The sequence below is a fragment of the Drosophila albomicans genome, chromosome 2L, assembly GCF_009650485.2.
Source record: "Drosophila albomicans strain 15112-1751.03 chromosome 2L, ASM965048v2, whole genome shotgun sequence".
Classification (NCBI taxonomy): domain Eukaryota; kingdom Metazoa; phylum Arthropoda; class Insecta; order Diptera; family Drosophilidae; genus Drosophila; species Drosophila albomicans.
Genome location: NC_047628.2, coordinates 16,670,878 through 16,698,735, shown reverse-complemented (window position 1 = coordinate 16,698,735; position 27,858 = coordinate 16,670,878). Strand labels below are relative to the sequence as shown.

General features: G+C 34.6%; 2 protein-coding genes across 8 annotated transcripts in view; one reads left to right on the top strand and one right to left on the bottom strand.

Annotated features, from left to right (window-relative positions):
- The first annotated feature begins 17 nt into the window (after positions 1-17).
- LOC117563984 (putative mitogen-activated protein kinase kinase kinase 7-like) lies at positions 18-27,821 on the top strand. Of its 4 annotated transcripts, none has more exons than XM_052002090.1 (4): positions 18-95; positions 156-221; positions 27,480-27,555; positions 27,609-27,821. In XM_052002090.1, exons 1-4 carry the CDS (start codon positions 54-56, stop codon positions 27,752-27,754), a joined length of 330 nt encoding a protein of 109 aa, XP_051858050.1. In that variant the 5' UTR covers positions 18-53; the 3' UTR covers positions 27,755-27,821. The 4 variants fall into 4 exon arrangements, 2 of the variants coding, with proteins under 2 accessions (XP_051858050.1, XP_034098466.1); XR_004571724.2 differs by lacking the exons at positions 18-95; positions 156-221 and adding exons at positions 26,781-27,130; positions 27,189-27,353 and having other exon boundaries at positions 27,414-27,555; positions 27,609-27,790; XM_034242575.2 differs by lacking the exons at positions 27,480-27,555; positions 27,609-27,821 and adding an exon at positions 351-523 and having other exon boundaries at positions 156-297.
- LOC117563977 (putative mitogen-activated protein kinase kinase kinase 7-like) overlaps positions 637-27,858 on the bottom strand; it is a 58,761-nt gene continuing 31,539 nt past the window's right edge. Inside the window, exons 1-5 of one of the 4 annotated variants that reach the window (XR_007954458.1) lie at positions 1,794-1,951; positions 1,419-1,736; positions 1,188-1,363; positions 981-1,119; positions 656-906 (exon numbers count right to left, since the gene is read on the bottom strand). Coding sequence is in view for 1 of the 4 variants with exons in the window: in XM_052002086.1 (XP_051858046.1) it covers positions 674-909 (236 nt within the window). In the remaining 3 variants the exon portion in view is untranslated. Of the gene's footprint in view, positions 910-980; positions 1,120-1,187; positions 1,364-1,418; positions 1,737-1,793; positions 1,952-27,858 lie in introns of those variants that run through there. The other 3 variants (XR_007954455.1, XR_007954457.1, XM_052002086.1) reach the window with 3 other exon arrangements.

Genomic DNA, 27,858 nt, shown 5'->3' with positions numbered 1-27,858 from the left:
ATCAGACTCTAAAGATTTCCATATCTGATTTCATATGTATTAAGCCTACAACAATGACCAAAATGGTTGGAGAATTCTACTACATGGCACCAGAAGTTTGTATTTTAAAAATATATTTTAATCGAAATAACTGATAAAAATGTTGTTATACTTAGATTGTAGAGGTGTCGAAGTATACAGAAAAGTGCGATGTTTATAGTTTTGGGATAATACTGTGGGAGGTGATGTCACGAAAGAAACCTTTCTACAATCTGGAGAATAAAACAAGTTACTTTATTTTAAATAAAGTAATAGAAGGTAAGATAGCTTTGATAATTTTATTATAAGCTTATCATTTTATGCCTCTGCAGGTCTCCGACCTGATGTGAATGATTTGAACGATGTGAACGGCATTCAAAATTCTGCACAGATAAAAATGTGGATTACCAACTGCTGGGATGCAGATCCAGAGAAGCGACCTACTATGCACGAGTTAATGACGAATTTTACACATATTGTATAAATAAATATTAAAAATATTAGTTCAAATATTTATCTTTTTATAAAAAGAAATTAAAGTTAAAGGCTATATATAAAAGCTTTCAAGCACAGTTCAAGCAAACTCGTTAAATAACCGAATACTGCATTTATAAAATGTTGATTTTTTTATTGAAATTCGTACAAAATTATCTTATTAAGGAAATTTAAAGTCTTCTTTACAAATATCTCTCAATCTATCAATTTCAAACAATAGATGTGGATAGTTGATATAAACTCGAGGCTGAATGCCAAGAATGGTGGCCAATCTTCTCATGGTTGGTCTATTTAGTGGCTCATTATCCCAGCACTTTTGAATTAATAGTTTTATGCAATTCAAATACTCAAACTTTTTAAGTTTGTCAATATCATCTATATTCGGACGCTTACCTTCTTGAATAGGAAAAGATAAAAGAAAATATAGAATTTTTTGAAAATTGCTGAGTTTTTTAATTTACTCTTACCATCATTTATTTTTCTTTGTAGAGCCATTGGTACTAAGTGCTGAGAGTCATAAAAGGGCTTCTCTCCAGACATTACTTCCCAGAAAACGATGCCAAAGCTAAAAACATCACACCTTTCCGTGTAACTCCCTCCTTCATTCTGTGTAAATTGAACAATCCAAGTACACCAATGTTTTACCTGATTAACATAAAATTATATAGACTTACGCATATTTCTGGAGCCATATAAGCATATGTCCCAATAACTTCCGTATTAACCGTTGCGAGCTCTTTAATTGTGCCAAAATCACATATTTTCACCGTACGGTATTTGTTGCAAAGCAAAAGGTTCTAGACTTAAGATCCCGATGGACTTTTTTTTGGTCATGTAAGTATTCCATGCCCTAAGAGCAATCGAATTCTGAATACGGATCACATTTTAAAGTCAATTCAGCTTACCTTAGCTATCTGGCGCATCCAATTAAGCTTTCCATCTAGTGTTATTTTTATATTCGATTCATGCAAGAAGCTGTAGAGTGAACCACAATCAGCGAACTCAAAAAGCATGCAAATTCTATTTTCGGAATCTTTTGTTACTCCATAGAAAGTGATAATATTCGGATGATTGAGAACTTTTATGTTATTAATTTCATTTAAAATTGCTTTTTCATTATTTCCTGCATTGTTTATGACGCCACGAATTTTTTTAACAACAATAGCTTTGTTTTCAGTTCTCCAATGTGCTTTGTAAACATCACCAAAGCTACCACCGTCTATCTATAATGAAAAATATATAGCACGAATGACAAATGGTCAAACAGACTATTAACTTACCAAATTACCCAATTGAAGATTGCGATACTCCACATTAAAATCAATGTTTTCCATTGTTAATTGTCACAATACTAAACCTTACTAATTCTTTTGATGAATTTAAGCTGATAAGAAAACATCGATAATTCGTCATCACAATAATGGGATTATTTAAGACATTCAAACGATATTTGTAAAGCGATGAACTCAATTGCATAAATCAGTTGCATACTTTTAAGCAAAAGTAAAATCATTTATAGCTTAAAGACTCTTATTCAAAAAAATCTGTTTTAAGAGATAAATAAAAGTGAAAATCAACGATTTTGTCAATAAATAACAAAGCCCTGAAGAGCGGTAAGGTAAATAATGTTTGGACAACTCAACATGTTTTTTTCTTTGAAGAGAATAATTTAATCGAAATGTCTAATATATGTGTGAATAATATATAATATACAATTGATAAGAAAATTATATTTTATTTATATTTTTTGGACATAATACTACGAAAATGTAATGACATTTAAATCTTTTCCTAACTCATAAGAGTTGTGACATTTGCGATAAATGTGATTGTATTCATTAATAGGTAGAATACACGGAGAGTATTTTTAAGATTTACTGTCTTCAATCAATGGAACAGTGAGGCTTATTCTTTTCCTGAGAGCTTCAGCTTAAAATAAATGAATCTTATTTAAGAACTTAGCCGGCAAAAATCCTCTGCTGAACCCTCCCCGAGGGTGCTGGCAGGGTAGGATCTGTATTACCTCATTGTCAACGGGTAGCAGATCTCTACTATACGTCGATATTTCAGGAACTGCAGATCCTAGCTGAGGACTCTGTTCCTTATCTTTCGGGCATCTGTCTGAAGATAAGTAGCAGAATCCATGGTGTCTGGCGGTCAGACTGAAAACGCTATGGGGGCTCCCAAGAACAAAATTAGACAAAAATGGTCTCAGAATGGACTCATTAAACAATTCAACCCGGGCTGGGATGTCAGCCCAAACGTCGGTGGAACGCGTGACTGCTACCACCGGCGGGCACGGGGGGGAGAGATCCCCTCTGCGTGTCGCCAGCGGTCACACCTCTGAGGCGGCGGGAGCAGGCCGTATCAGTTGTAACAACACTGCCACCAAAAATTCGAGGTTGGTGCGCGCGGGTGCTGTGGTCTTAACCGACACGGACCAAAAGAGCGCTGCGCCAACTTCTACGGTGGAGGGGGAACGTCTTCCTCTTCAGTCACCCCTGCCTATCGCCAGCACCTCCAAGGTTGCGCAGCGGGGCACGGGGGGCTGAAGGAGAAGGCCAAAAATAAGGCGCCGACCCGTATTCACGCAAGGCTTAGTGGCGTAGCTAACCTGTCCGTCAAGGACCAGGAGAGGCTTGCCTGGGCCAACACGTGGATGCGGGAAAACCAACTTAGCCCCCTTCCAAAAGACACTAAAGTGCAGACCGGTTCTACTGGCCCTGCCAACAACAAGGTGGAGTCCATGGCAAGCAAGCGCCAACGGTCCGCTGAGAGTCCCAAGCAAGGGGCCCCAGTGAGCAAGAGGCTGCGAGCACCTGGCTCCACCAACACGGACTCGAACAAGACGAGACAGAGAGCAACGGTTGCTGAAACTGCCAGACGGCATCTCGCCGTTGCTCTCATAGACAGGGACCCTAACGGGAAACGGACGCCAACGCCCACCATAGCGTCTGGGGAAGTCCCGACATTAACGACAGGGGTTAGTCAGTTCCTTAACCATAAGCTTAGACTAGCCAACAGAGGTGAGGTATCTACCTATGTAGGTCCCACCTCTAGTAATGTGCTGGACTTAACGATTGCGACTGAGTGTACCAATGTAGAAGAGTGGAGGGTCCTGGATAGACCCTCCTTCTCGGATCACAAGTACATTCAATTCACCATTCCTTTTAACAGGGTACCTGCGGCTCAGCCGTTCAGAAATCCCCGTAACACGAACTGGGCGAAATTCTGTAGCCTTGTTTCCAAGTCTCTTGGTCCGCCGGGTAACATCAACTCGGTACACGACCTAGAAACTACTGTCAATGTCCTCTCAGCAGGACTACTTTCAGCGTTTCGCCAATCTTGTAGGCTCTCAAGACCGACGAGAAGATCGAAGCCACCCTGGTGGAACCCAGATCTCTCATCGCTACGTAGCTCCCCAAGTACTAGCATGTTTCAACTTGCTAAGAAGGCGGATAACGAATATGTCTGGGACGAGTATAGGTCTCTCCTGAAGTCGTACAAGAAGATGATCCGATCATCCAAAAGGTCTTCATGGAGAACCTTTTGCTCGGACCTGGATAATATCAAAGACACCTCCAGACTGAGGAAGCTGCTGTCCAAGCAAGCTTCCAGTCCTAGTCTGCTCAAGTCGGGCAATGGAGCGTGGACGGAGAGCAGTGCTGAAACTCTTGAAGCACTGCTCTCAACTCATTTCCCTGGATGTATTGGAATAGAGAACAGTGACTGGCAGCTCTTTCCTAGTCTCCCAGTTATGAGACCCCCTGCCGGTCTAATTACAGATAACAAAATAATTTGGGCTATCGACTCCTTTGCGAAGGTCAGGTCGCCCGGTCTCGATGGACTTTCGTCGGCAATGCTGCAAGCCCACGATTGTTCCGTGGCTATCGGGTATCTATTCGGCGTGCCTCGCATGGGGTCATATCCCCACTCTTTGGAGGACCTCGAAAGTCATTTTCCTGCCCAAGGCGGGCAAATGCAGTCATGTGGTCCCAAATGACTTCCGGCCTATCAGCCTAACCTCTTTCCTGCTAAAAAACATTGGAAAAGCTACTTGATTTGCACATCAGAAGCAACTCAATGCATCTGTTGTCCCCTAATCAGCATGCGTACACAAAGGGCAAGTCCATTGAGACTGCTCTCCATGCTCTAGTAGCCTCCATCGAAAAAGCAGACCACTATAAAGAATATGCCTTGGGTGCATTTCTTGGCATTTCAGGCGCCTTCAATAACGTCACCACTGACGCTATTATGAAATGCCTTACCTCAGTTAACACGGCACCAGCGATCCACAGGTGGGTCAACCGCCTTCTTTGTGACAGGCGGGTGGTGGTTACGTGGGGCGATGCGGCCATTACAAAGGTAGTGCGAGGTGGCCTCCCCAGGGTGGGGTTCTCTCACTTCTCCTTTGGAATTTGGTCGTAAATAGCCTACTTCTAAAATTTACTAGATGGGCCCCCAAGTTAATTGCCTATGCTGACGACATAAGCATTTTGATAACTGGGAAATGCCTAACCACCCTTAGTTCCGTAATGGAACTTACTTTGCGGGAAGTTAAAGCATGTGCCGAATCAGCCGGGCTCAGCATTAACGCGGACAAAACGGACCTTATCCTCTTCACGAAGAGGTATAAAGTACCTGCGTAGCAGTAAAATAACTAGGTGTGGACGGCAAACTGTCATGAAAGCTCAATGTGTTAGAAAGGGTGAAGAAGGCCACCGGAGCCTTGTACATGGCGAAAAAGATGCTTAGTTGCACTTGGGGCCTCTCTCCTAATCTAATGCGGTGGATATACATCTTAGTTGTTCGCCCTATCCTCACCTCCGGTGTTCTAGTGTGGTGGCAGGCGACGGAAAAAAGGACGTACCTATTCATCATGGAAAGGACACAGCGTCAAGCGCTACTGTGTATCACAGGCGCTCTCAGGTCGACGCCAACTAAAGCCCTCGAGGTAATAGCTGGTATCGAACCATTAAACCTATACGCGCAATCCATAGCCGCAAAATCGTCCCTACGGATTGCCGCATCTGGCAATCTGGGTCTGCTAGGCTATGGTCACAGCGCCATTGGTAGTGAGACTAGTAGAGACTTGGACTATACTATCCCCCTTACCAGTACTGACCATATTAACACAATATTCTTGGAACCGGAGTGCTGGCGGGAAGGGTTATGCATTCCCGAAGCCCTCAACCTCTTCACCGACGGTGTCGGAGCGGCCGTATACTGCCCAGACCCGGTCTCCAAACAATCCTATAAACTCCCAGACCATTGCAGCATCTTCCAGGCGGAAGTTTTTGCCATTGGCAAGGCTGCCGAATTGGCTCGGGGTTTACAGCGTAATCACACCTCTATTAACATCTTTGTTGACAGCCAGGCTGCAATAAGATCAATGCACTCTGATGTGGTCAAGTCCAAAGTTGTCCTGGACAGCAGAAGAGCAATAGAGTCGCTCAACGCATCTGCGGTCGTGCGTATCTATTGGATCCCAAGCCACCAGGGCATCGATGGCAACGAGATCGCAGACACTCTCGCCAAAGAGGGAGTGGGGCTCGATGTCGGTAACATGTGCAATGTTCCGATATCCCTGGGAACTCTAGGCAGTGAAATTGAGGTGCGCTCTAGACTTCAGTGAGACGCGAGCTGGAGTAATGCCAACTCGTGCAAAACTGCAAGGCTGATGTGTGCCTCTACTAACAAAAACTTAACCAAATTCGTCAAGCAGCTTTCAAGGAAAGACTGCAGGCTAATGCTAGGCATTTTAACTGGTCACTGTCTGTCAGCTGTCCATGCTGTAAAGCTGGGCATCACGAACAGTGATCAGTGCAGGAAATGCAACGAACCCGGGGTTAAGGAAACACTTGAGCATCTTCTCTGTAGATGCCCAGCGTTATCCCGACTCCGGTTGAAATACCTTGATTCGCCGTGCCACAACGATCTTCGGGACGTTTCACGGCTACCTCCTAGGATGCCGCTGGCTTTTGCCAAAAGTGCATCCATACTGCGCGATTTCTGAGACGTAGATAAGCTACCGGTACAGCTACGGACCTCCACTGGTCTATGCTTTGCCCCGTACAGGGGCAGCCGGTCCTACCTAACCTAACCTATTTAAGAACTTATAAGATAATAAGAGAGAACTCATGCGATAATAATAATAATAATAATAGATTAATCAAGTTTAAAAAAAATGTGTGTATTTTATGTTTCTTTAAACAGAAACAAAAATCGGAAACATCGAAATCATTTTCTTCAACTGCATTAATTTTTAACAAGTAAGAAAGCTACAGTCGAGTGTACTCGACTGTGAGATACCCGCTACCCATTTTAAATAAAAGCAATATATTTTGCGGTATATAAATAGTAAATAGTATATTTAATATATCGGTATAGTACCGCATTCAAAATATACTATAGACGGCACAGAGCCCTAGTAAGTTGTCGTTTTTGCCCATACAAACGTGATCGCAAATTTTCAGGAATCATAACTACTATAGTAATTATTGTATATACCAAAATTCGCATTTCTAGCTTTAAAATCACGCTTGTTATTCGATTTTTTTGATTTACGGGGGCGGAAGTGGGCGTGGCAAAAATTTGAAACAAACTTGATCTGCGTGCAAACATAAAAATGCTGTCGAAAAAAAATTATAGCACTAACTCTTATAGTCTCTGAGATCCAGTGTTTCATACGGACAGACGGACAGACACACAGACGGTCAGACACACAGACGGACAGACGGACATGGTTAGATCGTCTCGGCTGTTGACGCTGATCAAGAATATATATACTTTATAGGGTCGGAGATGCCTCGTTCTACCTGTTACATACATTTCCTGCCGGCACAAAGTTATAATACCCTTCTACCCTATGGGTAGCGAGTATAAAAATAACACACTTGAAATACTTTACCGTCACACAACTACTAAACTGACACTTTTAAACACAGACATAAAATTTGACCAAATGCATCATGCACTCTAAGCAAAAGGAATGTAGAAAGTTTTAGATTTATATATTGTTACTCTTAAAACCAAGAAATGAATAAATTTTAATTCACAATCGCTGGTGTATTTTTGTTTTTTACAAATCTGTCACAAGGCTCATGGGCACAATATCACATGCTAAAATTTTATATGCTTAAGTTCACATCTCATTAAAAAGTTGTTCCAGCTGCGAGCACGAAGTAAATTGATGCGTCGACTTCCAAATACCCTAGATTGTGAAATAAACATTTTTGAATATATCCGTCACTTAGATCGTTATTTTTTATTTTCTTTTATAAAGGTAGTAGTATGAAGTCAGAAAATTTAGCTAATAAAAAATCAATACTTTCAAAGAGTTTATTGTTTACATTAAAAATGTATAAAACTTTTCCAAAACTCATTTTCTGTCAATTTAAATAAAAACGATTTGCAAATTGTGTATGTTGGGTATAAATTTCAGCATTTTAGCTAGCTTGTCAATCAGTCAGTCAATCAAACAACTTTATTTGTATGAATTATATAACGCAGGGAAAATAGTACAATAGTATTACATTTGAAAATTAAAATATTAATGCTTTACAAGTTTCGCTACCCTTTTACTACTTTAAAGGGTATATTAAAAAAAACAATCAAAAATAAAAACAATTGAAAATTCGTCTTTTTTTAGATTTTATTGCGCACCAGTCCGCATCGTAAAAATTGAAACGAAAACGATACAGCATTTGAATGGGCACGCAACATCTTCGTACTCTTTAGTTTTTAATAAATTTAAATTGATTCATCGATTATTGAATATGAATAAACGAAAGTGTACGATTATTAATCGGCTTTAATCGAAGAAACATGAGTATGATCGATAATCAAATGAGTTTTTCAATAAATGAAATGAAAATGCTACGAATAATAATTATTATGACTCGATTCATTAAGAATAACAACAGTCTGTGGCAAAAAAAACTCATTTCAACAATTGACTGGCTATGCTTGGAGCAACCTTATGTATTTTGTTCTGTTGACGGTTGATATTTGAACTACTGAAATTGGTTGCAATGGTACCTAAAGTAATTCAGTATTAACATTTACAAGTTACAACTTTAAATGTTGAAATAAATTTTTTGCATTTTTACAAAATTTCAATTGCACATTATACTCGTATATTCAGCATCGCACTTATCTTATCTTACAGAATAATTCCTTGTTTCGCTGATGTTAGCGAAATGGCTATTTTTTAACACATCGTGTGTTTTTCGATTCGCGGGTAAAAATTGCAGTGACACGACTATTCCGTCGTATAATCGATTAATGATTAGGAAATCGAAAGATACATTTTTGATATAATTAATTCCGTAATTAAAGCAAAGTAATCGATTATTGTGTATCGTATGATAAAATTCGTAACCTTGAATTATTGGTGTTATGCAACATAGATCAGTTTGTAGTGAAATAGAGTGTCTTTAAAAATTAACAAGAAAAGAAAACTGCATTCAAGTTTCGGTAAACTGACTTTTCTGTATAACACCTAACATTCTCTTTAAACATGACGCGTAACATAGATTGGGATGAATTGATTGTCGATAATCAGGTAAAATACAAAGTTTATTTGCATATTATAAAAAATGTAATTCGATTCAAATCTGTCAGGGTATTGGATCAGGTACTTTCGGTGATGTATTCAAGGCGACATTGAACTTAAAAAATGACCAAAAAACCGTAGTGATTAAACAATTTCATCGTAACTCAAATGACGATAAACAAAAAGAAGTCGACATGCTATCGCTGGTCAATCATGATAATATTGTAAAGTTAATAGGTACTACAAAAGATGAGAATGAAAGAATGGCCATTGTAATGGAATACGCAGAGTGTGGCTCTCTTTATGACCTACTGCACAAGGAGGAAAATAAGGACATCATCTTACCACATTCACTACGTATTAGCTGGATGCTTCAATGTGCGGAGGTAACTGAATAAATGAATAATCAAATTGGTTTTCTACACGTTTATCTCATTTTAAGGCCATTAAATACCTTCATGAACTTAGTCCGATAATTCTTCATCGTGATCTAAAACCAAGAAATCTACTGCTTTTTAATAATTGTCGAACATTGAAAATATGTGATTTTGGCACAGTTAAGAAGCTGGATACCATTATGTCTTATGCTGGAACTGTTTGTTATATGGCACCAGAAGTACGTACTCTATGAAGTTTAAAAAGTATTATACTTATTTAAATTATACATAATAAGGTCGCTAACACCCATTCATACACTGAGAAATGCGACGTTTATAGTTTTGGTATTTCATTTTGGGAAGTAATGTCAAGAAAGAAACCATTTTACCAGTTGGCAGTAAGTGCTGAAATGGTCATTCTATTTCAAGCCACAAAAGGTTAGAGTATACCTCACATACTCAACTGCTTCTAACATTCTTAATTTTGTAGGAACTCGACCATGTTTAGATGACATCAGGAATATTCCAAAATCCAAACAGATAATAAAACTTATAAAACGCTGTTGGAATGGAGACGCAGAAAAACGACCGAAAATGCAAGAAATAATAAGTAATATTAATAATTTGTACCCAATTATGGATGTGGAAGAGCCTAACTTAAGTCTGAAAATACCAGACAAAAATGAAGTTATCAGATTGATTGAGGAAGATATGAATGCAATTCAGAAAGATGAATGGAAAAATATTACTATAGAAGAGGTATTTACAATATATAATATTATTATATAAATGATCACAATCTATTTATACAAATTTCAAATAGCCCATTGAATGTGGTAGCTTTGGAGAAGTATATAAGGCTCTCTGGAAAACTGAGAAGGGACCAAAGATAATTGCAGTTAAAAGATATATACCTTTTTATTCGATCAACTCAAAAAATTTAACGATTTATAGTTTACAACTAAAGCATGATCATATTCTAAAATTATATTGTCTATCCTTTGATGACAATAATCGACCTATTAAACTTATGGAGTATGCCGATTGCGGAAATCTTTATAGTGCTGTGCATGATCGTACAGTGAATATTGTTAATAATGAATATGAAAAGTATTCGTTAATGTGGATATTGCATTGCGCGAAGGTAAATTTCGGTTGTATTATTTTTTAATCCTTTAATAATATTTTCCTTGAATTTATAGGGTCTCAAATTTCTGCATGATCAAAACATTATTTATAGGAATATAACTACAAGGAATCTGCTTCTTTTTAACAATTATCAAACCCTAAAGATTTCACTATCTGAAACAGTGAGGACAGAGGGTACATTAATGTCAGAAATTGTGGGAAATTTTATATATATGGCTCCAGAAGTTTGTATTTCATAAAAGAAATTTTTTAATCGAAATTAGTGATATGTTTATAAATTAATTTAGATTGTGGAAGGGCTGCAATTCACCAAAAAGTGCGATATCTATAGCTTCGGGATAATGCTGTGGGAGGTGATGTCACGAAAGAAACCGTTCTGCGATATGATAAGCGAAATTCAATTGGCTGTGAATGTGCTTAGAGGTAAAGATGCTTTTCAAATATAATTAAGAGTCTAACAAATTGTTTCTCTGCAGGTCATCGTCCAAATATAAATGATGTCGTCAACATTAAAAATTCGAATGAGATAAAAATTTTGATTACAAACTGCTGGGATGCGGATCCACAGAATAGACCTTCTATGGAGGAAGTAGTCGGAATTATGGAAACATATTCTTCTTATTTAGAGAACGGCAACCAAATTTTGAATATGATGAAAAAGAATATTACAGACTGCACGATTATTTAAAATAATGTTATTATGCATATAATTCATTACTTCATTTTTCAATTCACGTTTTTCTAGTTTTCTTCTCTTTCGAAACCTATTTATTGTACAATACTACAACAATCGATAGCAACAACATCAAATAAACTTGTTAAAGAAAAAGTTGACAAAATGGATTATAAAAAGGAAATATGCATGATTCTTATAACTCCAGTTTCTGATATTTTACCGAAAGAATAATCTTAAGAGGAATTGAAACACTTGGAGCTACGGCAAGATTAATTACTTGCTTGGTCACATTGTTTTTGCATTCTGCAATCTTTTGGATTAAAAAGAACTCAAGTGCGCATTTTAAGAAAATTAAAAAATATAACCCCTAGAAATTTAGTAATACCAATCAAAATCACGTCATTTGAAATTCGCCAACCTTTGCAATTATACTTAACGTACGCGTTTAATATGATACATAAAATAGATTGGAATGACTTGAATTTCAAAAACGAGGTAGGATTAAATTGAAATTATCAGAAATAATGTTATTATAATATGATCCAACAGATTCTCGGATGGGGTAGCTATGGTGATGTATACAAAGCATTTTGGAATTCAAAAGATCGCCTACATAAAATCGTGATTAAAAAATTTAGAACCTTTGTAAAAGACTCCGCAATTGAAAAAGAATTCGGTCTATTATCGTTAACCAACCATGATAATATTGTGAAATTATTAGGTATCACAAAAGATGTAGACAGTAGAACGGTCATGGTCATGGAATATGCAGAGTGCGGTTCTCTCCATAAGGTTTTGTATCAATACAAAGTATTCTATATGAGACGTATTCGCTGGATGCTTCAATGTGCCAAGGTAAATTACAAAATTCATAATTGAATACCTTTCTTATTCGTCAATCTAATTCATAGGGTATTGAATTTAGTCCGCAAATTCTTCATCGTGATCTAAAACCACAAAATCTACTAATTTGCAATCAATTTTCGACATTGAAAATTTGCGATTTTAGTACAGCTAAAGAGTTGGATACCAAGATGTCAAATGGAGTTTGCACTGCTCGATATATGGCACCAGAGGTACGTACTCTTATGAGTTAGATAAAGTTTGTACTAATTCAGATTACACAAAATAAGGTCAGTATAGAAAATTTCTACACTGAGAAATGCGATGTTTATAGTTTCGGCATCACATTTTGGAAAGTAATGTCATAAAAAGAAGCCATTTTACCACTTGGGAAAAACTGCGGACTTTCATATTCAAAAGAAGGCCATAGAAGGTAAATTTTAAAATGATGGACGTGTTCATTTACTTACCATTATTGTTTTGCAGGCGATCGTTCACTCATAATTGACATTCAAAATATTCACAAATCTGATCAGATAATAAAACTTATAGAACAGTATTGGGATGGAGATTCTCAGCAAAGACCAGTAATGCAAGAAGTTATAAGAGTTTTTTATACCCGCTACCCATAGGGTAGAAGGGTATTATAACTTTGTGCCGGCAGGAAATGTATGTAACAGGTAGAAGGAGGCATCTCCGACCCTATAAAGTATATATATTCTTGATCAGCGTCAACAGCCGAGACGATCTAGCCATGTCCGTCTGTCCGTATGAACACCTAGATCTCAGAGACTATGAGAGATAGAGCTATAATTTTCGACAGCATTTGTTATGTTTGCACGCAGATCAAGTTTGTTTCAAATTTTTGCCACGCCCACTTCCGCCCCCGCAAATCAAAAAAATCGAATAACAAGCGTAATTGTAAAGCTAGAGTTGAATTTTGGTATATGGGCATTTCTCAAAGTCGCGAACGTACGTTCGTACGAGATAAATTAAAAAAATAAAATCGAAAACAAACGTTTCCTGAAACTTTTTTTTTACTCTTCGATAGCATTTGTTTAGCTCTTTGGTTAGTGTAAATTATGGAGCTTATCGATTTTTAATTTTCATAATATTGTCAAAAAACATGCGGTCGCGAACGTACGCAAAATGGAAGTCGACTTTGGCTTAATACAGTAAAATGCAAAACTCTGCGAATTGAGACGGAATATTTTAAATAAATAACTTTACTTTTAAAGTAGAATCATGTAGCTTTCTATTAAGTCTACTCCCAAGAAAATATCTCCATTTATTTATTTTTAATTTAATTAAGTTCCGGTCGCGAACGTACGGTCGCGAACGTACGATTTTTCCATGTTGTTTTATTTATTAAATTTTTATTTTTACCACAACTTTTTTTTATTAATAACTTCATATTTCATAAAAACAAACGGATTTAACTCAATTTAAGGTGTCTAATAACATTTAAAAGAAAAAAAATAAATTTTTATTAAATATGAAATATGTACTGAAATGTATTAATAGCAAGAAAAATATGTAATAAATAATAAGTAATAACTAACAAGTAATAAGTAACTGCAAACGACATAGTTTTCAAAAACAAAAACAAAAAAAAAAATTTTTTTTTTTTAAATCCACGCGACGCTAGTAAAAATCGACATATGCTTATAGGTAAGGTCGCGAACGTACGCTACTTTGACAATCAATAAAAAAAGATTGGTTTGAGTAACCCCAACGATTTTTTATATTTAAAATATATATACCAAAATAACTTAACACGCGAAGTTTCATTCACCTGCTTGCACTTAATGCGAAGCAATTACAATAAAATTATGTTTTCGGTCGCGAACGTACGATTTGAACATAGATAAGAAGCAAAATAAAAATAAACAGTTAATTGAACATTTTTTCGCTCACTTTGCATTTTTTATCTTATTATTGGATTGCTATTTAGAGATTTGGTAAAAAAAGAGCAAACATATCATATGTTTTCTTTGTGAAATAATAAAACATAAAAATGCATACAAAAGGAGCTAAAAGTGAAAAAATTACATTTTTTCAGTTTGCAGGCTAATTTTTTTTATAAAAACAACGGAGATATGCTACGGATCCATTGTATTATGAAAATTTGGATATTTCTTTATGACATTATACAAAAAAATACGATGAATGTGAAGATTTTTTTTTTCGGTCGTGGTTTACCATTTTTTGAGAATTGCCCATATACAATAACTATTATAGTATTTACGATTCCTGAAAATTTGGTTGCGATCAGATACAAATTGTCGAAGTTATTAAAGAAATATTGTATGGGGTATCTTACAGTCGAGTACACTCGACTGTAGCTTTCTTACTTGTTTTAATCGTATTTACAACAATTATAAATGAAAATTGTAGATTTGATTAAAGAAATACTTTTTTTTTTGTATGGACAAACCCGCCTGATATGCATGTACTGTATTGTATCATAAGCTATACGATAGCTCGGGTGGTAAAGTGCAAGCCGAGCATGTTGTGGTGCTCGGGCTCGAGCCCGCTCGAGGTACAAAATTTTTTTTTTTTTAACCACCCGGTCGTTGGTGCTTGAGTTCAAATCCCGATCGAGAATACATGCATATTTATTTTTAATATTTTGAGATTATTACCGTAATATTTTGCTTTTATTCAAAATGGGTAGCGGGTATCTCACAGTCGAGCACTCTCGACTGTAGCTTTCTTTCTTGTTATTTTTGTTATTCCAAGGACGAAGATAATCGCAGTTAAAACATATAGAAACAGTGATTCGGACAGCCTTTTAACAGAATCATCATCATTTGTGTCACGACCTTGCCATGAAAATATATTGACATATTATGGCATAACAACAAATACTGATCGCAGAATATTCTGATTGCGGAAATCTCTATAATGAATATAGAATTCATGTGAGTCTTCACATCAAAATGCATTAACATGGATGCTTCAATTGGCCAAGGTAAATTTTATTTATTATCTTTGAATAGTGCAATAAATTATTCTATTTGAATTTGTAGGGTGTCGAATTTATGCATCAACAAAACAATATTCAATATAGCGATTTTATCCCAAAGAAACTGCTTCTGCTTCTTTTAACAATTATCAAACTCTAAAGATATCCTTATCGTCTCCAACAATGACGAAAATGGTTGGAGAATCGCATTACATGGCACCAGAAGTTTGTACTTTAAAAGAACAATTTAATCGAAATAGCTGATGATAATATTATTATACTTAGATTGTAGAAGGGTCGAAAAGACTTACAAAAAAGCGCGATGTTTATAGTTTTGGGATAATACTGTGGGAGGTGATGCCATGAAAGAAACCGTTCTACAATCTGGAGAATGAAACCAGTTACTTTATTTTAAATAAAGTAATGGAAGGTAAGAATATTTGGTAATATAATAAAGAGTTTAACATTTGTCTATGCAGGTCTGCGGCCTGATCTTCTCCTTGATCAATGGCGCTCATTAGTTTGGGATATAAAAAAGCTTTTTTAATAAAACCATAATTTCCAATATTTAATGTTGTATATTTGTTACACAGCAACAAATTTTGTGTTGTTAGAGCTGAATGTAACATGTCTTTGCTATGCAAGTAGTCCATACCATATAAGTCATTTGAAATGGTTTATTCAGCTCACATTGGATACAAATTTACAAACCTTGGCATATTGCATGATCCAATTTAGTTTCGATCGATACAAAAAATCATGGAGGGTTCCACAGTCTGGGTTCTACTGAGCGTGCATACATATTCTATTGTCGTGTGTCTTGCAGACATCATAAAATGTTACAATATTTTTGTGGCACAGACCTTTCAGTTCACCACCGAGATCGAGGATATGTTTTTCTATGTCTATCTTTGAAATAACATCTTGTATTATTTTTGCTGCAACGCATTTGGTGTGACTTTCAGTTCGCCAACGAGCTTTGTAGACGTCACAATAGCTGCCTCGTTCGATCTGTTGTTGAAATACAATATCATAAATAAATGTTCCACATGATTATATTTGCTTACCATTTCAACCAATTCTATATCGTCGAAGCGTAAGCCTATATCATTTTTGCTATCAACATTAATATCACAAATCACTTCCTTCATACTCGGCCTCAGCTCAGAATCTTGATCCCAGCACTCTTCAATACTTTGTTTGATTAAATGCAATTTTGCAAATTTCATTGTCATTTACATTCGAAGCACACCTGAAAAAATGGCAATATAAAAAAAAATCCAAGAGATATTCGACTAGTTGTACTTTCTAAAATTTTCTTTTGAATTGCCAATGGATGCATGTCCTTGAAGTCCTCGAAAGGCTTCTTTGCTTGACGTGACCTCCCAGAAAATAATCCCAAAGCTAAAAACGTCACACTTTTCCGTGTATTTCCCATTTACGTCCCATGTGAATAAAATAATCGACATGTATATTTAAATAAACAAGTAAGAAAGTTACAGTCGAGTGTGCTCGACTGTGAGATACCCGCTACCCATTTTTAATAGGGCAAAATATTGCGGTATTATTTTCAAAATATACCGAAAATACTAAAAAATACTAAAAATATACCAAATGGTATGTTTGGTATACCGATACAGCACACCATTCAAAATATACCATAGACGGAACAATGTACCAGATTGTCGGCCAAAGCAACTAAGAGCCCTAGTAAGTGGGCGTTTTTTGCCCATACAAAAGTATTTCTTTAATAACTTCCACAATTTTTATCTGATCGCAACCAAATTTTCAGGAATCATAACTACTATAGTAATTATTGTATATACCAAAATTTCTAGCTTTAAAATCACGTTTGTTATTCGATTTTTTTTGATTTGCGGGGGCGGAAGTGGGCGTGGCAAAAATTTGAAACAAACTTGATCTGCGTGCAAACATAACAAATGCTGTCGAAAAAAAATTATAGCTCTACCTCTTCTAGTCTCTGAGATCTAGGTGTTCATACGGACAGACGGACAGACACACAGACGGACAGACGGACAGACGGACATGGCTAGATCGTCTCGGCTGTTGACGCTGATCAAGAATATATATACTTTATAGGGTCGGAGATGCCTCGTTCTACCTGTTACATACATTTCCTGCCGGCACAAAGTTATAATACCCTTCTACCCTATGGGTAGCGGGTATAAAAATATACTAACCGTAAGTTCTGAGGCCATGTATCGAATGGTGCCAATAAAGTCCGTATTAATCGTAGTAAGTTGTTTCACTGTTCCAAATCCCCTATTTTTAATGTTCGATACTTATCGAAAAGCAACAAGTTCTGAGTTTTCAGATCCCGGTGTACTGTATTATTACTATGTAAATAATCCATTCCCTAAAAAGAAAGCCAATCGAATTCAATAACTAAAGAAATATTTAAGATTTTATGCTTACCTTGGCACATTGCGCCATCCAATTTATCTTGTCAAGGTAGCTGACGTCGTTATCCGAACAATGCAAAAAATTGTAGAGTGATCTACAATCTGCAAACTCAAAAAGCATACAAATGCTATTGTCAGGATCTTTTGCGACTCCATATAGCGTGACAATGTTCCTATGATTAAACTGTTTAAGATTCCGAATTTCGTTCAAAACATTCCTCTGCTTATTGATAATTTCTGTTTCGGAATCTTGATTGTTGTCTTGAATTATTTTCACTGCAATTTTCTTTTGTTGGTCATTAGCTTGCCAAATTGCTTTGTGAACCACTCCATAGCTGCCACATCTAAAATATTATATATTTATTTATTGATTTATACGTAAGAGAAAGATATTATTCTCTTCTTACTCTTTTCCACAATTTTATGTTACTGTAGCTCTCGTTAATATCCACGTTCTCCATAGTTGACTGACACAAGCTGACTAAAAGTTTTTAATCTATTTTTGATAAGATAAGAAATTCTTATCGATATCTGGCAATGAAGTTGTGATTGATGTTTGATAATTTTCAGTATATGTAGGATCCTTAGAAATCATAATTTTCATTATCTACAATGAAGTGTTAACTAATCTATGGCTTTCGGATAAGACAAAATTAGGATATTGGTATTAGATTATATGTATTAACATGGTCTGATTTAAAGGGTACAACGATATTTTTTAGAAGCAGTATGTACCAATTACAACCTTAAGTTGTTTTATGTTTTTATGTTGTTCAATTAGTACTATTCGATATTAGATGTTTTTATTATGTGTCGCAATCCCCTTTTAGAAATCGAAAATTTTCATCACATATGCCTTGCAATGGCTTTGCCGCTAACAGTAAGTTAGGAATGCAGATAAACGAATAGGGATCAAAGCCAAGATAAAATGCCAGTACTTTCATTGACGGTCGCTGAGATGGATCGTCTTTCCAGCACTCTTCTATCATGAGCTTAATGTGAGTGGAGTGCTTATAGCTCTTAATGTCATTTATGTTCGGACGTTCACCTGAAATTATTATAAATTATAACTAACTTCTGGATATTTTAAATTACTTTTACCATTAATAATTTTTATTTGGATAGCTATGGCATCTATTAATTCATAGTTATGAAAGGGCTTCATCCTAGACATTACATCCCACAAAACAATGCCAAAGCTAAAAAGCATCACACCATTCCGTGTAACTCCCTCCTTCATTCTGTATAAATTGAAGAATCCAAGTATACCAGTGTTTTACCTGATTAAAATAAAATTATATAGACTTACGCATTTTTCTGGAGCCATATAAGCATATGTCCCAATACCTTTCGTATTAACCGTTGCGAGTTCTTTAATTGTGCCAAAATCACATATTTTCACCGTACGGTATTTGTTGCAAAGCAAAAGGTTCTTAGATTTAAGGTCCCGATGAACTTTTTTTGGTCATGTAAGTATTCCATGCCCTAAGAGTAATCGAATTCTGAATACGAATCCGATTTTAAAGTCAATTTAGCATACCTTAGCTATCTGGCTCATCCAATTAAGCTTTTAATCTAGTGTTATTTTTATATTCGATTCATGCAAGAAGCTGGTGAACCACAATCGGCGAACTCAAAAAGCATGCAAATTCTATTTTCGGAATCTTTTGTTACTCCATAGAGAAAATATTCGGATGATTGAGAACTTTTATGTTTTTAATTTGATTTAAAATTTCTTTTTCATTATTTCCTACATTGTTTATGAAGCCACGAATTTTTTAACAACAATAGCTTTGTTTTCAGTTCTCCAATGTGCTTTATAAACATCGCCAAAGACACCACCGTCTATCTATAATGAAAAATATATAGCACGAATGACAAAAGATCAAATGGACTCTAAAACTTACAAAATTACCCAATTGAAGATTGCCGTACTCCACATTAAAATCAATGTTTTCCATTGTTGATTGTCACAATACTAAACCTTACTAATTCTTTTGATGAATTTAAACTGATAAGAAAACATCGATAATTCGTCATTGCAATGATGGGATTATTTAAGAAATTCAAACGATATTTTTAAAGCGATGAACTCAATTGCATAAATCAGTTGCATACTTTTAAGCAAAATTAAAATAATGTAAAGCTTAATGTCACTTATTAAAAAAAATCTGTTTAGATTGCTTATTCACTTCTAAGAGATAAATAAATGTGAAAATCAACGATTTTGTCAATAAATAACAAAGCCCTGAGAGGTAAATAATGTTTGGACAACTCAACATGTTTTTTTTTTTTTTTGAAAAGAATAATTTAATCGAAATGTTTAATATATGTGTGACAATTGATAAGAAAATTATATTTTATTTATATTTTGTCGACATAATTCTACGTGAGTGTAATGACATTTAAATCTTTTCCTAACTCTTAAGAATTGTGACATTTGCGATTGTAGGTAGAATACACAAAAAGTATTTTTCAGATATACTTTAAAATGGAACAATAAGGCCCATTATTTTCCTGAGAGCTTCAACTTAAAATAAATTAATCTTGTTTAAGAACTTATGAGATAATACTAATAATAATAGATTAATCAAGTTTGAAAAAATATGTGTATTTTATGTTTCTTTAAACAGAAACAAAAATCGTAAACATCGAAATCATTTTCTTGAATTGCATATATTTTTAAAAATAACACACTAGAAGATATACTTTACCGCCACTAAAACTACTAAACTGACACTTTTAAACACAGACATACAAATTGACCAAATGCATCATGCCTGGCTGCATTTTTGTTGTAAAGCATATTTTAAATGCACTCTAAGCAAAAGGAATGTAGAAAGTTTTAGATTTAGATATTGTTACTCTTGAAACCAAGAAATGAATAAATTTCAATTTACAAATCTGTCACAAGGCTCACAAGCACAATAGCACATGCTAAAATTTTATATGCTTAAGTTCACATCTCATTAACAAGTTGTTTCAGCTGCGAGCACGAATAGAATTGATGCGTCGACTTCAAAATACCCCTAAATTGTAAACTAAATATTTGAAAATATATCCGAAACTTAGATATTGTGGTTATTATTTTTTTTTATAAAGATGTAGTTTGAAGTTTGAAAATGTACCTAAATAAAAATCAATACCTTCATAGAGCTTATTGTTTATATTAAAAATGTGTAAGACTTTTCTAAAACTCATTTTCTGCCAATTTAAATAATTTCAATTGTGTGTGTTGGATATAAATTTCAGCATTTTAGGTCGCTTTTCAATCAGTCAATCTAGCAACTTTCTTTATATGAATTATATAATGCAGGAAAAGTAGTACAATAATATTATATTTGAAAATTAAAATATTAATGCTTTACAAGCTTCGCCACCCTTCTACTACTTTAAAGGGTATATATTTAAAAAACAATATAAAAATACAAAAATTCAAAATTGGTCTTTTTTTAGATTTTATTGCGCACCAGCCCGCATCGTAAAGATTGAAACGAAAACGATACAGCATTTGAATGGGCACGCTACATCTTCGTACTCTTTAGTTTTTAATAAATTTAAATTGATTCATCGATTATTGAATATGAATAAACGAAAGTGTACGATTATTAATCGGCTTTAATCGAAAAACCTGAATATGATCGATAATCAAATGACTTTTTCAATAAATGAAATGAAAATGCTACGATTCATTTAGAGTAACAGCAGTTTGTTGAATTGTTTTTTCATTTTCTGTGGCAAAAAACACTCATCTCAACAATTGACTGGCTATGCTTGGAGCAACCTTATGTATTTTGTTCTGTTGACGGTTGATATTTGAACTACTGAAATTGGTTGCAATGGTACCTAAAGTAATTCAGTATTAACATTAGCAAGCTAAAACTTTAAATGTTGAAATAAATTTTTTGCATTTTTACAAAATTTCAATTGCTCATTATACTCGTATATTCAGCATCGTACTTATCTTATCTTACAGAATAATTCCTTGTTTCGCTGATGTTAGCGAAATGGCAATTTTTTAACACAGCGTTCTGTGTTTTTCGATTCGAGGGTAAAAATTGCAGTGACACGACTATTCCGTTGTATAATCGATTAATGATTAGGAAATCGTAAGATACATTTTTGATATAATTAATTCCGTAATTAAAGCAAAGTAATCGATTATTTTGTATCGTATGATAAAATTCGTAACCTTGAATTATTGGTGTTATGCAACATAGATCAGTTTGTAGTGAAATAGAGTGTCTTTAAAAATTAACAAGAAAAGAAAACTGCATTATTCAAGACTCGGTAAACTGACTTTTTTGTAAAACACATAACGTTCTCTTTAAGCATGACGCGTAACATAGATTGGAATGAATTGATTGTCGATAATCAGGTAGAATACAATTTTTATTTGCATATTATAAAAAAGTTAATTCGATTCAAATCTGTCAGGGTATTGGATCAGGTACTTTCGGTGATGTATTCAAGGCGACATTGAACTTAAAAAATGGTCAAAAAACCGTAGTGATTAAACAATTTCATCATAACTCAAATGAGGATACAATTAAAAAAGAAGTCGACATGCTATCGCTGGTCAATCATGATAATATTGTAAAGTTAATAGGTACTACAAAAGATGAGAAGGAAAGAATGATCATTGTAATGGAATACGCAGAGTGTGGCTCTACTTATGACCTACTGCACAACGAGAAAAATAAGGACATCATTTTACCACATTCACTGCGTATTAGCTGGATGCTGCAATGTGCGGAGGTAACTGAATAAATTAATAATCAAATTGGCTTTCTACACGTTTATCTCATTTTAAGGCCATTAAATACCTTCATGAACTCAGTCCGATAATTCTTCATCGTGATCTAAAACCAAGAAATCTACTGCTTTTTAATAATTGTCGAACATTAAAAATATGTGATTTTGGCACAGTTAAGAAGCTGGAGACCATTATGTCTTATGCTGGAACTGTTTGTTATATGGCACCAGAAGTACGTACTCTATGAAGTTTAACAAGTAAGAAAGCTACAGTCGAGTGTACTCGACTGTGAGATACCCGCTACCCATTTTGAATAATAGCAATATATTTTGCGGTATATTTCTCAAAATATACCAAATATACTACAAAATACTAAAAAATATACCAAATGGTATATGTGATATATCTATATAGTACCGCATTCAAAATATACCATAGACGGCACAATATACCAGATTGTCAGACAAAGTAACTAAGACCCCTAGTAAGTAGGCGTTTTTGCCCATACAAAAGTATTTCTTTAATAACTTCGACAATTTTTATCTGATCGCAACCAAATTTTCAGAAATCATAACTACTATAGTAGTTATTGTATATACCAAAATTCGTAACTCTAGCTTTAAAATTACGCTTGTTATTCGATTTTTTTGATTTGCGGGGGCGGAAGGGGGCGTGGTAAAAATTTGAAACAAACTTGATCTGCGTGCAAACATAACAAATGTTGTCGAAAAAAAATTATAGTTCTATCTCTTATAGTCTCTGAGATCTAGGTGTTCATACGGACGGACGGACAGACACACAGACACACAGACGGACAGACGGACATGGCTATATCGTCTCGGCTGTTGACGCTGATCAAGAATATATATACTTTATAGGGTCGGAGATGCCTCCTTCTACCTGTTACATACATTTCCTGCCGGCACAAAGTTATAATACCCTTCTACCCTATGGGTAGCGGGTATAAAAAGTATTATACTTATTTAAATTATACATAATAAGGTCGCTAACACCCCATCATACACCGAAAAATGTGACGTATATAGTTTTGGTATTACATTTTGGGAAGTAATGTCAAGAAAGAAACCATTCTACCACTTGGAAGTAAGTGCTGAAGTGGCCCTTATTCTTAAAGTCAAGAAAGGTTAGAGTATACCTCACATACTCAACTGCTTCTAACATTCTCAATTTTGTAGGAGCTCGACCATATGTAAATGACATCCGCAATATTCCAAAATCCAAAGGGATAATAAAACTTATAAAACGCTGTTGGAATGGAGACGCAGATAAACGACCGAAAATGCAAGAAATAATAAGTAATATTAATAATTTTTACCCAATTAGGGATGTGGAAGAGCCTATTTTAAGTCTGAAAATACCAGACAAAAATGAAGTTAACAAATTGATTGATGAAGATATGAATGCAATTCAGAACGATGAATGGAAAAATATTACTATAGGAGAGGTATTTACAATATATAATATTATAAATGATCACAATCTATTTATATAAATTTCAAATAGCTCATTGGATATGGTTCGCATGGAGAAATATTTAAGGCTCTCTGGCAAACTGAGAAGGGAGCAAAGACAATTGCAGTTAAAAGATATAGACCTAATTATTTGATCAACTCAAAAACATTAATAATTTATAGTTCACAAATAAAGCATGAGCATATTCTAAAATTATATTGTCTATCCATTGATGACAATAGTAGACCTATTGAACTTATGGAATATGCTGATTGCGGAAATCTTTATAGTGCTGTGCATGATCGTACAGTGAATATTGTTAATAATGAATATGAAAAGTATTCGTTAATGTGGATGTTGCATTGCGCGAAGGTAAATTTCGGTTGTATTATTTTTGAATCCTTTAATAATATTTTTCTTGAATTTATAGGGTCTCAACTTTCTGCATGATCAAAACGTTATTCATCGGAATATAACTACAAGGAATCTGCTTCTTTTTAACAATTATCAAACCCTAAAGATTTCACTATCTGAAACAGTGAGGACAGAGGGTACATTAATGACAGAAATTGTTGGAAATTTTAGATATATGGCTCCAGAAGTTTGTATTTCAAAAAAAAAATTTTTTTATCGAAATTAGTGATATGTTTATAAATAAATATAGATTATGAAAGGGATGCAATACACCAAAAAATGCGATATCTATAGCTTCGGGATAATGCTGTGGGAGGTGATGTCACGAAAGAAACCGTTCTGCGATGTGATAACCGGAATTCAATTGGCTGCGAATGTGCTTAGAGGTAAAGATGCTTTTCAAATATAATTAAGAGTCTAACAAATTGTTTCTCTGCAGGCCATCGTCCAAATAGACATGATGTCGTCAACATTAAAAATTCGAATGAGATAAAAATGTTGATTACAAACTGCTGGGATGCGGATCCACAGCAACGACCTTCTATGGAGAAAGTAGTCGCAATTATGCAAAATAATTCTTCTTATTTAGAGAACGGCAACAAAACTTGGAATATGGCGAAAAACTGCACGATTACTTAAAATTATGTTATCATGCATATAATTAATTAATTCATTTTTCAATTCACGTTCTTCTAGTTTTTGGTTATAATTTATAAAAATATAATAAGAAAGTTGCACAGATAGTTCTCAAATGTCTTTGTTTAATTTTTTTCACATTTTGGTCGTTTTCCAAGGTTTCAATATCGATTTTATAACCTTTCTTTTCTGTTGAAAACCTAATTATTGTATAATACTACAACAATCTATAGCAACGAAATAAAAAAAAAACCTCTTCTCATGCACCCGCAACAGATTAACATCGTTCGAGTTTCTGATGTTTAACCAAATAATCAATATAGTTCAATTGTTATTATTCAATTATTATTGGTAGTACTACCTAAAGCGATGAAATAATCATTAAGAAGAATTGAAACACTTGCAGCTACGGCAAGAACAATTACTTGGTACTTGGTCACATTGTTTTGGAATGCTGCATTTTAATTATTAGGTACGAAATTTATCAGTTGTCTTCAATCGTTTGGATGAAAAAGAACTCAAGTGCGCATATTAAGAATATTATAACCACTTAAAACTTGTGCGTCAATACTCTAAAAATATAACCCCTAGAAATTCAGCAATACCAATTAAAATCACGTCATTTGAAATTCGCCAACCTTTGCTATTATACTTAACGTAAGCGTTTAATATGATACATAAAATGGTTTGGAATGACATGAATTTCCAAAACGAGGTAGGATTAAATTAAAATTATCAGAAATAATGTTATTATAATATAATCCAACAGATTCTCGTATGGGGTAGCTATGGTGATGTATACAAAGCAACTTGGAAATCAAAGGATGGCCCACAGAAAATCGTGATTAAAAAATAAGACCCTTTATAAAAGACTCCGCAATTGTAAAAGAATTCGGTCTATTATCGTTAGCCAACCATGATAATATTGTGAAATTATTAGGTATCACAAAAGATGCAGACAGAAGAACGGTCATGGTCATGGAATATGCAGAGTGCGGTTCTCTCCATAAGGTTTTGTATCATTACAAAGTATGCTATATGAGACGTATTCGCTGGATGCTTCAATATGCCAAGGTAAATTAATAAATTCATAATTGAATACCTTTCTTATTCGTCAATCTAATACATAGAGTATTGAATACCTTCATAAATTTAGTCCGAAAATTCTACATCGTGATCTAAAACCACAAAATTTACTAATTTTCAATAAATATTCGACTTTGAAAATTTGCGATTTTGACTCAGCTAAAGAGTTGGATACCAAGATGTCAAATGGAGTTGGAACTGCTCGATATATGGCACCAGAGGTACGTACTTTTATGAGTTAGATAAATATTGAACTAATTCACATTACACAAAATAAGGTCAGTATAGAAAACTCCTACACTGAGAAATGCGATGTTTATAGTTTCGGCATCACATTTTGGGAAGTAATGTCAAAAAAGAAGCCATTTGGGAAAAACTGTGGACTTTCATATTCAAAAGAAAGCCATAGAAGGTAATTTTTAAAATGTTGTACATATTCATTTACTTACCATTATTGTTTTTGTAGGCGATCGTCCACTCATAATTGACATTCAAAATATCCACAAATCTGATCAGATAATAAAACTTATAGAACTGTGTTGGGATGGAGATTTTCAGCAGCGACCAGCAGAGATATTTAATTTTGTTATTCCAAGGACGAAGATAAACACTATTGATTCGAGATCCTTTCTTAAAAAGTGTGAACAAGAATATGATATCTGCTGTTTAAACCAACCTTCTAATTATCCTATGGGTTTTAAGGTCAGATTTTTACCTCAACCAACTGTCAAAATTAAATGTTTCGATATTTCAATTAATGAGGTATTTATACATAGAAAAATAAGTCTAGTATAAAATTAAGAAAAAAATAAATCGAAAATGAGAATTTCTCGTCTCAAGAATGCTTTAATATAAAGTCATTCTTACAACATTTTTAGTTTTTAAACCAATACTTTTCCTTCTGTTTAATGTATTATATAAATAACGCGCCAATTACTTAAATATTTTTATAATAGTACATTGGCTCTGGAACTTTCAGCGACGTATTTAAAGCAATTTAAGGAACTGAAGGCGAGGAGAAGATACTCGCAGTTAAAACATATAGAAACAGTGATTCGGACAGCCTTTTAACAGAATCATCATTTGTGTCACGACCTTGCCATGAAAATATATTGACATATTATGGCATAACAACAAATACTGATCGCAGAACATGTCTACTCTCAGAATATGCTGATTGCGGAACTCTCTATAATGCTCTACATCTAGGTGACTCTTCACATCAAAATGCATTAGCATGGATGCTTCAGTTAGCCAAGGTAAATTTTATTTATTATATTTGAATCGTGTATTCAATTATTCTCTTTGAATTTGTAGGGTGTCGAATTTATGCATCAACAATTCATTATTCATGGCGATCTTAAACCAAGGAAACTGCTACTTTTTAATAATTATCAGACTCTAAAGATTTCCATATCGGATTTGATATGTATTAAGCCTACATCGTAAATGGTTGGAGCATCGTATTACATGGCACCAGAAGTTTGTTTTTTAAAAGAATAATTTAATCGAAATAACTGATAAAATTATTGTTATAAATAGATTGTAGAACGACCGGAGTACACAGTGAAGTGCGATAAGTGAAGTTTTGGGATAATACTGTGGGAGGTTATGTCACGAAAGAAACCTTTCAACAATCTGGAGAATGAAACCAGTTACTTTATTTTAAATAAAGTAATGAAAGGTAAGAAGCCTTTGATAATATTATTATGAGCTTAACATTTCATGCCTCTGCAGGTTTGCGGCCTGATGTGAATGATGTGAACGTCATTCAAAATGCGGAACGGATAAAATTGTTGATTACCAATTGCTGGGATCCGAATCCAAAGAAGCGGCCGGATATGCATGAGTTAATAACGAGTTTTACATCTTTTGTAAATTAGTTTTCAATAATTTTTCTATATATAAAAAAAAAGTTATATGAAAGCTTTCAAGTGCAGTTCTCGCAAAATTCTGTTTCGAACTGAAAAATATAAAAAAGGTTAAT